The sequence below is a fragment of the Eucyclogobius newberryi genome, unplaced genomic scaffold (genome assembly GCF_026437365.1).
Source record: "Eucyclogobius newberryi isolate DKJ021-1_F unplaced genomic scaffold, fEucNew1.0.hap1 SCAF_18, whole genome shotgun sequence".
Lineage (NCBI taxonomy): Eukaryota > Metazoa > Chordata > Actinopteri > Gobiiformes > Gobiidae > Eucyclogobius > Eucyclogobius newberryi.
In genome coordinates, this window is record NW_027315812.1 from 162,643 (window position 1) to 175,706 (window position 13,064).

Genomic DNA, 13,064 nt, shown 5'->3' on the forward strand with positions numbered 1-13,064 from the left:
GGACTAAAGCAGGTCAAAAGCAGATCTAAAGCAGGACTAAAGCAGATCTAAAGCAGGACTAAAGCAGGACTAAAGCAGGACTAAAACAGGACTAAAGCAGGACTAAAGCAGGACTAAAACAGGTCTAAAGCAGGACTAAAGCAGGACTAAAACAGGACTAAAGCAGGACTAAAGCAGGACTAAAACAGGACTAAAGCAGGTCTAAAGCAGGACTAAAACAGGACTAAAGCAGGACTAAAACAGGACTAAAGCAGGACTAAAACAGGTCTAAAGCAGGTCTAAAGCAGGACTAAAACAGGTCTTGTTTCCTGTTGTTTCTGACATCCATTCTCCTCTGGAGGAGGTTCTGGTTCTAGTTCCATTCTCCTCTGGAGGAGGTTCTGGTTCACAGATGCTGTCCGCAGACTCCGCCCTTCGCCCCTCAATGACCTCTGAGGCCAGGCGCGTCGCCATGGAGACGTACTGGAGGGAAGTACAGAGTATCGAGGAAGAGGAGGAGGAAGAGGAGGAGGAAGAGAGGAAGAGTCTGGACGGTAAAACCTGCTTTCAAAATCAGTTTTTTTAAAGTTAATTTTGAAATATTGTGCTCAAATCAAATCAAATCAAATCAATTTATTTTTGTAAGGCCCAAAATCACAACAACAGTTGCCTCTGAGGGCCACAGGGAGAAATGAATCAACAATGTCTGTGGTGGCGATGAAGTCAGACAATGTCTGTGGTGGCGAGGGACGATGTCCCAGGGTCCTCTGTCCTTAGACTCTCCTTCTCGGCCAGGAAAAACTACAAAAAAAAACCTCTTTGGGAAAAAAGCGTAGAAACCTGGAGGAGTTCCAGTGAAGGAGAGATCCGACTCTCACAGACGGACAGACGGACACGAGGAGACTGGAGCTGGACCCACTCTTCAGGCAGAAGAGGGACCGTCGGAGGCGAGCTGGACCCACTCTTCAGGCTCTTCAAATCTGTCAAGATGTTTTATAATCCCTCCCACTTCATAGTGTGCCTGAGGCTGGCTATAATCCCTCCCACTTCATAGTGTGCCTGAGGCTGGCTATAATCCCTCCCACATCATAGTGTGCCTGAGGCTGGCTATAATCCCTCCCACATCATAGTGTGCCTGAGGCTGGCTATAATCCCTCCCACATCATAGTGTGCCTGAGGCTGGCTATAATCCCTCCCACTTCATAGTGTGCCTGAGGCTGGCTATAATCCCTCCCACTTCATAGTGTGCCTGAGGCTGGCTATAATCCCTCCCACATCATAGTGTGCCTGAGGCTGGCTATAATCCCTCCCACATCATAGTGTGCCTGAGGCTGGCTATAATCCCTCCCACTTCATAGTGTGCCTGAGGCTGGCTATAATCCCTCCCACATCATAGTGTGCCTGAGGCTGGCTATAATCCCTCCCACATCATAGTGTGCCTGAGGCTGGCTATAATCCCTCCCACATCATAGTGTGCCTGAGGCTGGCTATAATCCCTCCCACATCATAGTGTGCCTGAGGCTGGCTATAATCCCTCCCACATCATAGTGTGCCTGAGGCTGGCTATAATCCCTCCCACTTCATAGTGTGCCTGAGGCTGGCTCACTAAAGGCCTCTGAAATGATGTGTTTTATTGGGGTGAAAAACGGCCTCTGAAGTTGAGAATGGCAGATGTGGAAGACGCTGCCGATTGGCCAAGTGGTTAAGGGGGCAGCACACACATGTGCAGCGGCCGCAGGGTCTTGAGTTCGAACCCCGAACCTGGTTTAGTCCTGGTTTAGGCTCAGGTCTGAAAAATAAAACTACTGCTTCTCACATAAAAACGGACAAATCCACTAGATTCAATTTATAATTTCCCCCTAAAATCCTGGCTCACGTCACGACTCGACTGGCGATGCTCAGGTCACGACTCGACTGGCGATGCTCAGGTCACGACTCGACTGGCGATGCTCAGGTCACGACTCGACTGGCGATGCTCAGGTCACGACTCGACTGGCGATGCTCAGGTCACGACTCGACTGGCGATGCTAAGGTCACGACTCGACTGGCGATGCTCAGGTCACGACTCGACTGGCGATGCTCAGGTCACGACTCGACTGGCGATGCTAAGGTCACGACTCGACTGGCGATGCTCAGGTCATGACTCGACTGGCGATGCTAAGGTCACGACTCGACTGGCGATGCTCAGGTCACGACTCGACTGGCGATGCTCAGGTCACGACTCGACTGGCGATGCTCAGGTCACGACTCGACTGGCGATGCTCAGGTCACGACTCGACTGGCGATGCTAAGGTCACGACTCGACTGGCGATGCTCAGGTCACGACTCGACTGGCGATGCTCAGGTCACGTCTCGACTGGCGATGCTAAGGTCACGACTCGACTGGCGATGCTCAGATCACGACTCGACTGGCGATGCTAAGGTCACGACTCGACTGGCGATGCTCAGGTCACGACTCGACTGGCGATGCTAAGGTTACGACTCGACTGGCGAGGCTCACGTCACGACTCGACTGGCGATGCTCAGGTCACGACTCGACTGGCGATGCTCAGGTCACGACTCGACTGGCGATGCTAAGGTCACGACTCGACTGGCGATGCTCAGGTCACGACTCAACTGGCGATGCTAAGGTCACGACTCGACTGGCGAGGCTCACGTCACGACTCGACTGGCGATGCTCAGGTCACGACTCGACTGGCGATGCTAAGGTCACGACTCGACTGGCGATGCTCAGGTCACGACTCGACTGGCGATGCTAAGGTCACGACTCGACTGGCGATGCTCAGGTCACGACTCGACTGGCGATGCTAAGGTCACGACTCGACTGGCGATGCTCAGGTCACGACTCGACTGGCGATGCTAAGGTCACGACTCGACTGGCGATGCTCAGGTCACGACTCGACTGGCGATGCTAAGGTCACGACTCGACTGGCGATGCTCAGGTCAGGTCACGACTCGACTGGCGATGCTAAGGTCACGACTCGACTGGCGATGCTAAGGTCACGACTCGACTGGCGATGCTCAGGTCAGGTCACGACTCGACTGGCGATGCTCAGGTCACGACTCGACTGGCGATGCTAAGGTCACGACTCGACTGGCGATGCTCAGGTCAGGTCACGACTCGACTGGCGATGCTAAGGTCACGACTCGACTGGCGATGCTAAGGTCACGACTCGACTGGCGATGCTCAGGTCAGGTCACGACTCGACTGGCGATGCTCAGGTCACGACTCGACTGGCGATGCTAAGGTCACGACTCGACTGGCGATGCTCAGGTCAGGTCACGACTCGACTGGCGATGCTAAGGTCACGACTCGACTGGCGATGCTCAGGTCACGACTCGACTGGCGATGCTAAGGTCACGACTCGACTGGCGATGCTCAGGTCACGACTCGACTGGCGATGCTAAGGTCACGACTCGACTGGCGATGCTCAGGTCACGACTCGACTGGCGATGCTAAGGTCACGACTCGACTGGCGATGCTCAGGTCAGGTCACGACTCGACTGGCGATGCTAAGGTCACGACTCGACTGGCGATGCTCAGGTCAGGTCACGACTCGACTGGCGATGCTCAGGTCACGACTCGACTGGCGATGCTAAGGTCACGACTCGACTGGCGATGCTCAGGTCAGGTCACGACTCGACTGGCGATGCTAAGGTCACGACTCGACTGGCGATGCTAAGGTCACGACTCGACTGGCGATGCTCAGGTCAGGTCACGACTCGACTGGCGATGCTCAGGTCACGACTCGACTGGCGATGCTAAGGTCACGACTCGACTGGCGATGCTCAGGTCAGGTCACGACTCGACTGGCGATGCTAAGGTCACGACTCGACTGGCGATGCTCAGGTCACGACTCGACTGGCGATGCTAAGGTCACGACTCGACTGGCGATGCTCAGGTCACGACTCGACTGGCGATGCTAAGGTCACGACTCGACTGGCGATGCTCAGGTCACGACTCGACTGGCGATGCTAAGGTCACGACTCGACTGGCGATGCTCAGGTCAGGTCACGACTCGACTGGCGATGCTAAGGTCACGACTCGACTGGCGATGCTAAGGTCACGACTCGACTGGCGATGCTCAGGTCAGGTCACGACTCGACTGGCGATGCTCAGGTCACGACTCGACTGGCGATGCTAAGGTCACGACTCGACTGGCGATGCTCAGGTCAGGTCACGACTCGACTGGCGATGCTAAGGTCACGACTCGACTGGCGATGCTAAGGTCACGACTCGACTGGCGATGCTCAGGTCAGGTCACGACTCGACTGGCGATGCTCAGGTCACGACTCGACTGGCGATGCTAAGGTCACGACTCGACTGGCGATGCTCAGGTCAGGTCACGACTCGACTGGCGATGCTAAGGTCACGACTCGACTGGCGATGCTAAGGTCACGACTCGACTGGCGATGCTCAGGTCAGGTCACGACTCGACTGGCGATGCTCAGGTCAGGTCACGACTCGACTGGCGATGCTCAGGTCTGTGGAAAACACTTTGTTTGTTGTTCAGAGCTGGAGCTGGACGAGGCGTGGCTGGTTCAGTCCGGATTGTCGGCTCTGACCCAGGACCAGGATTCTGAGGACCTGAGGGACCTGAGGTACTTGAGGGACCAGAGGGACCCGAGGGACCTGGAGGACCCGAGGGACCTGGAGGACCTGGAGGACCTGGAGGACCTGGAGGACCACTCGGGGCCAGTGGAGGCGCTGTTGTCCACTTTAACACGACGTCAAACTGACACAGTGCGACGGCGACTTGACAACTACAGCCAAATGCTACAGCAACGCAACCGACCAATCACAGACGTGCGCCACATCTTCACTCAGGTAACAGCCAATCAGAGGTGACGTCCAGTACAGTTCCTGTATTGGAATAGGAGTTTGGGTCAGAAGGTTCTCGCTGGACTTCAACAGAAATGTTTCTTGGTTGTTTAACACATGATTCCTGATAATTAACCCCTAATGTTCTCTTTATTAAATATGTAATTCACCAATAACTCCAGTGTAGATGATCTGCATGTGACACATGATCTGTTCTGATTCAGATTCAAAGTCCAAACAGTGTAAAATCAATGTTGATGATTCTGACTTGAGCTTGAAAAATTTAATATTCTCTTGTTATTACAAGAAATATATCAAATGTGTACTGTAGTAAAGTAGTGTACTGTAGTACTGTAGTGTACTGTAGTACTGTAGTGTAATGTACTGTAGTGTACTGTAGTACTGTGGTGTAGTGTACTGTAGTAAAGTAGTGTACTGTAGTACTGTAGTGTACTGTAGTACTGCAGTGTAATGTACTGTAGTGTACTGTAGTACTGTGGTGTAGTGTACTGTAGTAAAGTAGTGTACTGTAGTACTGTAGTGTACTGTAGTACTGTAGTGTAATGTACTGTAGTGTACTGTAGTACTGTGGTGTAGTGTACTGTAGTAAAGTAGTGTACTGTAGTACTGTAGTGTACTGTAGTACTGCAGTGTAATGTACTGTAGTGTACTGTAGTACTGTGGTGTAGTGTACTGTAGTAAAGTAGTGTACTGTAGTACTGTAGTGTACTGTAGTACTGTAGTGTAATGTACTGTAGTGTACTGTAGTACTGTGGTGTAGTGTACTGTAGTAAAGTAGTGTACTGTAGTACTGTAGTGTACTGTAGTACTGTAGTGTAATGTACTGTAGTGTACTGTAGTACTGTGGTGTAGTGTACTGTAGTAAAGTAGTGTACTGTAGTACTGTAGTGTACTGTAGTACTGTAGTGTACTGTAGTACTGCAGTGTAATGTACTGTAGTGTACTGTAGTACTGTGGTGTAGTGTACTGTAGTAAAGTAGTGTAATGTAGTACTGTAGTGTACTGTAGTACTGTAGTGTAATGTACTGTAGTGTACTGTAGTACTGTGGTGTAGTGTACTGTAGTAAAGTAGTGTACTGTAGTACTGTAGTGTACTGTAGTACTGTAGTGTAATGTACTGTAGTGTACTGTAGTACTGTGGTGTAGTGTACTGTAGTAAAGTAGTGTAATGTAGTACTGTAGTGTACTGTAGTACTGTAGTGTAATGTACTGTAGTGTACTGTAGTACTGTGGTGTAGTGTACTGTAGTAAAGTAGTGTACTGTAGTACTGTAGTGTACTGTAGTACTGTAGTGTAATGTACTGTAGTGTACTGTAGTACTGTAGTGTGGTGTAGTGTAGTACTGTGGTGTAGTGTACTGTAGTACTGTAGTGTAGTGTAGTGTAGTGTAGTACTGTAGTGTGGTGTACTGTAGTACTGTAGTGTAGTACTGTTCTGTAGTACTGTAGTGTAGTACTGTAGTACTGTAGTGTAGTATTGTAGTATAGCACTGTAGTGTAGTACTGTACTGCAGTACTGTAGTACTGTAGTGTAGTACTGTAGTACTGTGCTGTAGTACTGTACTGTAGAACTGTACTGTAGTACTGTACTGTAGTACTGCAGTACTGTAGTACTGTACTGTAGAACTGTACTGTAGTACTGTACTGTAGTACTGCAGTACTGTAGTACTATAATGTATTACTGTAGTGTAGTACTGTACTGTAGTACTGTACTGTAGTACTGCAGTACTGTAGTACTGTAGTACTATGGTGTAGTACTGTAGTGTAGTACTGTAGTGTATTACTGTAGTACTGTAGTACTGTAGTACTGTAGTAATATAGTGTAGTACTATAGTGTAGTACTGTAGTGTAGTACTGTAGTGTAGTACTGTAGTGTAGTACTGTAGTACTGTAGTACTATAGTGTAGTACTGTAGTGTAGTACTGTAGTTTAGTACTGTAGTACTGTAGTACTGTAGTACTGTAGTACTATAGTGTAGTACTGTTCTGTCGTACTGTAGTGTAGTACTGTAGTACTGTTCTGTAGTACTGTAGTATAGAACTGTAGTGTAGTACTGCACTGCAGTACTGTAGTATAGCACTGTAGTGTAGTACTGTACTGCAGTACTTTAGTACTGTACTGTAGTACTGTACTGTAGTACTGCAGTACTGTAGTACTGTAGTACTATAGTGTAGTACTGTAGTGTAGTACTGTAGTACTGTAGTACTATAGTGTAGTACTGTAGTACTGTAGTACTATAGTGTATTACTGTAGTGTATTCCTGTAGTGTAGTACTGTTCTGTAGTACTGTAGTGTAGTACTGTAATACTTTACTGTAGTACTGTAGTGTAGTACTGTAGTACTGTAGTACTATAGTGTAGTACTGTAGTGTAGTACTGTAGTTTAGTACTGTAGTACTGTAGTACTGCAGTACTGTAGTACTGTAGTACTGTAGTACTGTAGTACTATAGTGTAGTACTGTAGTGCAGTACTGTAGTGTAGTACTGTAGTGTAGTACTGTAGTGTAGTACTGTAGTACTGTAGTACTCTAGTGTAGTACTGTAGTGTAGTACTGTAGTGTAGTACTGTAGTGTAGTACTGTAGTACTATAGTGTAGTACTGTAGTACTGTAGTACTGTAGTACTGTACTGTAGTACTGTAGTACTCTAGTGTAGTACTGTAGTGTAGTACTGTAGTGTAGTACTGTAGTACTATAGTGTAGTACTGTAGTACTGTAGTACTGTAGTACTGTACTGTAGTACTGTACTGTAGTACTGCAGTACTGCAGTCCTGTAGTACTGTAGTACTATAGTGTAGTACTGTAGTTTAGTACTGTAGTGTAGTACTGTTCTGTAGTACTGTAGTGTAGTACTGTAGTACTGTACTGTAGTACTGTAGTATAGCACTGTAGTGTAGTACTGTACTGCAGTACTGTAGTACTGTACTGTAGTACTGTACTGTAGTACTGTACTGTAGTACTGCAGTACTGTAGTACTATAATGTATTACTGTAGTGTAGTACTGTAGTACTGTACTGTAGTACAGTAGTACTATAGTGTAGTACTGTAGTGTAGTACTGTAGTACTGTAGTACTGTAGTACTATAGTGTAGTACTGTAGAGTAGTACTGTAGTGTAGTACTGTAGTACTGTATTACTGTAGTACTATAGTGTAGTACTGTAGTGTAGTACTGTACTGTAGTACTGTACTGTGGTACTGTACTGTAGTACTGCAGTAGTGTAGTACTGTATTACTATGGTGTAGTACTGTAGTGTAGTACTGTAGTGTAGTACTGTAGTGTAGTACTGTAGTGTAAGGCAAGGCAAGTTTATTTGTAGAGCACATTTCATACACAAGGCAATTCAAAGCTTCACAGCAGGAAAAATGCATTCAAATCACAAAGAAATTACAGAAATACAATAAAATTAACTAAATTAAAAATTATCAATCCAACTGATTTTCTAAACTAATAAAATCACAAACAAAAGAGAAGAGTGCAAAGAAAAAATCCTTTCAGTCATATGCGCAGCTAAACAAAACAGTTTTTAGCTTAGATTTGAACATTGTCAGAGTAGAAGCCTGTCTCACATCTTCAGGAAGAATGTTCCAGATTTTAGCTGCATAAAACTGAAACGCAGATTCCCCATGTTTAGTCCTGACTCTGGGCACCAGCAGGAGGCCGGTCCCTGTGGTCCTCAGAGTCCGAGATGGTTCATATGGCACTAACATATCCAAGATGTACTTTGGTGCTAGGCCATGGAGAGACTTGTACACAAGCAGAGCTGCTTTAAAGTCTCTTCTCTGAGCCACAGGGGGCAGTGCAGAGACCTGAGAACAGGACTAATGTGATCATACTTCCTGGTTCTAGTCAGGACCCGAGCAGCAGCGTTCTGGATGTACTGCAGCTGTTTTACAGCTCGTTTGGAGAGACCAGTGAGCAGGCCGTTACAGTCTAATCTACTGGAGACAAACGCATGGATAAGTCTCTCTAAATCTGGTTTTGACACTATATTTTTGATTTTGGCAATGTTTTTTAGATGGTAAAAAGCTGCTGATGTTATTGATTTGACGTGGCTATTAAAGTTCAAGTCTGAGTCCATTATTACCCCCAGATTTCTAATTTGGTTTGTAGGTTTTAGAGCGAGACTCTGGAGGTGACCGCTAACACTTTCTCTTTGTTTCTGTGGGCCAAAAACGATTATTTCAGTCTTGTCTGAGTTCAGCTGGAGAAAGTTGTTTTGCATCCACAAACTGATCTGTTGGATGCAGTGACAGAGTGAATCTACTGGTCCATAGTCACCTGCCGATAGTGAAACATAGATCTGAGTGTCGTCAGCATAATTGTGATAGGACACATTTTCACTGCGTATCAACTGACCCAACGGCAGCATGTAGAGGTTGAACAGAAGGGGACCCAGGACTGACCCTTGGGGCACTCCACAGGTCAGGGTCATGTGGTCTGAGACACAGCTACCAATTTCAACAAAGTACTTCCTGTCTTCCAGATAGGACCTTAACCAGTTTAGGGCAGTGCCAGTGATGCCCACCCAGTCCTCTAGTCTCTGTAAGAGGATCCCATGATCGACAGTGTCAAAAGCAGCATCAGATCTAACAGAATTAAGACTGAGGCTTTGCCCGTGTCAGTGTTCAGGCGGATGTCATTTGTCACCTTGACAAGAGCAGTCTCAGTGCTGTGATGAGGTCTAAAACCTGACTGAAAAACATCAAATGAGTTGTTTATTAAGAGGAAATCTGTGAGCTGTTGGTAAACAACCTTTTCAAGGACTTTGCCCCAAAATGGTAGATTAGAGATGGGCCGGTAATGACTCAGTACTGCGGCATCAAGACTGCTCTTCTTTAGGAGAGGCTTTATGACCGCAGTTTTCAAAGACATTGGGAATGTTCCAGATTGAAGCGACATGTTAACTATGTGAGTGAATGGTGCTAACAAACTGTTCAGCACAGACTTTAGAAATCTGGTGGGTAACACATCAAGGCAGCATGTAGATGAACTCAGACTGGTGATGATCTCATGGACAGTTTTGTCAGTTACTGGTGCAAAGTGAGTTAGCTCTAAGTGTCTTGGTGGTTTTAGGGTAATTTTTTGCATTGTGGGATTTATAGCATTTTTAATGCCCTGAACTTTGTCATTAAAGAATAATGCAAACTCATTACACTTGGATGTGGAAATGAGTTCTAACGGCAGCTGAGCTGGAGGGTTTGTTAATCTGTTTACTGTGGCAAACAGGACACGCGAGTTGTTACTGCAGCTTCCAATTATTTCAGAAAAATATCTTTCCCTAGTTCTACATAAGATTAGGTTGTACATGTTCAGCTTTTCTTTGTAAATCTCTTTTTGAACCTGGAGCTTTGACTTGCGCCATTTCCGTTCGGCCCTGCGGCACTCCCTTTTCTGTGCCCTGACCGAATCATCATTTCTCCACGGCGCCTTCTGCTTATTTTTAACCATTTTAGCCTTTATAGGGGCGATGGTGTCCAGAACATTCAAAACACTAGATGTAACAGAGTTCAACAAATCATTTACATTAGAACATGAGACATTTTCAAAGTTTATCATTTCCATAAACAGTGCACCTGTGCCATCACTTATGTGTCTCCTCTGAACAACTGCAGGACCAACCGGAGGTTTGGGAGAAACAGACAGGTCAAAGAAGACACAGAAATGATCAGACAGAGCAGCATCGATCACATTAACATTTGAAATATTTACCCCCTTTGTAATTATGAGATCTAGAGTGTGTCCTTTGCTGTGGGTGGGGCCTCTCACATGCTGAGTAAGACTGAAGGTTTCAAGGACAGCATCAAGCTCTTTAGCGTTTCTGTCACAAATATGATCCACATGAACATTGAAATCACCTGTAATGACCAAACCATCAAAGTCTGTGCATATGACTGAGAGCATCTCAGTAAAATCATCAATAAAACTTTGTCAGTGCTGGGGAGGCTTGTATAAAACAATGAAGAGAATGGATGGAGACCGTTTTAGCTCCATTTTAAAGGATACAAACTCAAATGATGAAAACACCCCAAAAGACAACCTGCGGGTAATTATTTCATCTCTAAAGACGGCACAGACTCCACCCCCTTTTTTGTTTTCTCGTGTTTCAGATTCAAACTTAAAGTTGGGTGGAGCAGATTCTATCAGAACTACATTTCCTGTGTTTTTGTCAAGCCATGTTTCAGTTAAAAACATAAGATCAAGATTATAAGAAGAAATAAAATTATTAATTAAGAGAGATTTGTTACATAAGGATCTGACATTTAGCACAGCAAGTTTCAGACTAGTTTCAGTGGGACTGGGCTTTATCTTTTCACAGGGAATATGAATCACATTTCTCAGATTGGGCCTGACTCGCATTTTGTTTTTCCATCTGTGTGATGATGTGACTACGGAAATAGCACTAGGGGGGGCTCTTTTTACATAGGACCCCGGGTTGGTTTGATTTTTAATGTGACAATAAGTCCCGGCAACGCTGAGACCCAGTGCATCCTAGCTATGGGAGATACCAGGTGAAAGGCGAGGTTGGATGGGTGGTGGGGCTTTTGTAGCCAAGGAGAGTTTGGGACCAGGTGAGAGGCGAGGGGGGATGGGTGGTGGGGCTTTTGTTGGTTTAGTCGGCATAGCCCTTGCTATATTGGGCATGAGTGGAGCCATCTTAATGCCTGATTTGATCAGACTTTCAAAATGGCTGGGAAGGCCCATGGGTGAGAGTGGAGCTGAGAAGGAGAATGATGAATCTTTAGTGGGAGTAGATGTTGCAGGGGGAACCCAGGGCTGGTGTGAAGGCAGGGGCGATGACAGGGATGTTGTTGGGCTTGTCACAGATGCGTCCAAGGCCTTTGAAGATTGTTCCTTTGCTGGAGGCGGTGGAGGTGAATGTGGAACAGCTGGAGCTGAATCCTTTGCTGGTGGTGGTGGAGCAGCTGCTGATGAATCCTTTGGTGGAGGCTGAGGTTGTGGTGCTTCTGATGTTGAAACATTGGCTCGGTCTCTGGCTGATGGAGCAGGAATTCTTCTCTCATTCCTCTCTTCTCTAACTATCTGCTCAGGACCCTGTCCAGGCCCAGTCCAATGCCTCAGAGCGTGGAGCAGGTTCTCTGTCAGCACCCTCACTCCACCTCTGCATAGGTGGGGGCCATTTCTCTTAAACAGGTCCTCTCGTTTCCAGAATAGATAGAAGTTCTCAATATAGTGTAGTCCTCTCGGGGAACACTCTTTGGACAGCCATGTGTTCAGCTGAAGAAGCCGGCTAAACTTGTTTATCCTCCTGTTGATGTTTGGAAGAGGTCCACTTATGAAAGTTTTGATTTCCATTTTATCAAGCACGTCGAATAACTTCAAGAAGTCTTTTTTCAAAACTTCAGTCTGTTCCCGCCGCATGTCCACTGCACCCACGTGCACAATCAGCTGTTTAGCTCCTCCATGCTTAGCCATAATATTTGGAAGGAGTGACGTTATCTCAGAAACAGTGGCGCTTGGAAAAGAATGTGTGTTTATCTTTTCATGCGTCACGTGACTTATCGCGCCGTCCCCAACTAAAACAATCTCCGTGACCTTGGCTTGTGGCACAGATCCTCCTCGCTGTATTTTGGCCACGTCATCTTTCCTTTTTTCATTTAATTCCATCTCTGAAAGTGGTAAAAATCTGTTGGTGAGCTGTATTTTAGGTGACTTCACGTTATCTTTGTATCGTTTAGGCTTTGCTCCAAGTTTGTTCCAAGAAACAGCCTGGTCTTTCTCGTTTTGGAAACGACACAGAGTCACTGCGGTTTAGGTTGAAAGTAGCAGTTTTTCTTGTAAAAAGTGTGCTCTTCTTACCGTCGGTTGAAACAGGAATGGTATCGTGAAGAACTTTTTCAGATTCCAAAACAAATATCCGTGTTTTCAGCTCATTAATTTCTTGTTGATATTTCCGACAACGTTCACAGTCTTTCTCACTTCTTCTCCCGGACATGTCGCTGGCGTCAGATATGTCGTTAAAACTAGAAGAATGTTCTTAAAATCCTTGGTTTACTTGAAAAAGTCTAAAGCAAAAATGTTTGGAAGACAAAAACTGATTAAAAAGCAAAATAAATAAGGAAAGCAGCGATAGCAAGCGGAGCGAGCAAAAAAGCGTGTGCACTCTTCGGAAGCAGGAAAAAAGTAAGTGTAGTACTGTAGTAATGTAGTACTGTAGCACTATAGTGTAGTACTGTAGTGTAGTACTGTAGTTCTGTACTGTAGAACTGTACTGTAGTACTGTAC

The 13,064-nt window shown here is 46.2% G+C and overlaps 1 protein-coding gene across 1 annotated transcript in view; it reads left to right on the top strand.

Moving 5' to 3' along the window:
• Window positions 1–391: 391 nt before the first annotated feature.
• LOC140364903 (rho GTPase-activating protein 18-like) overlaps window positions 392–13,064 on the top strand; it is a 126,271-nt gene continuing 113,598 nt past the window's right edge. The window contains exons 1-2 of the mRNA XM_072451283.1: window positions 392–533; window positions 4,494–4,807. Coding sequence (XP_072307384.1) covers window positions 392–533; window positions 4,494–4,807 — 456 coding nt within the window. The remainder of the gene's footprint in view (window positions 534–4,493; window positions 4,808–13,064) is intronic.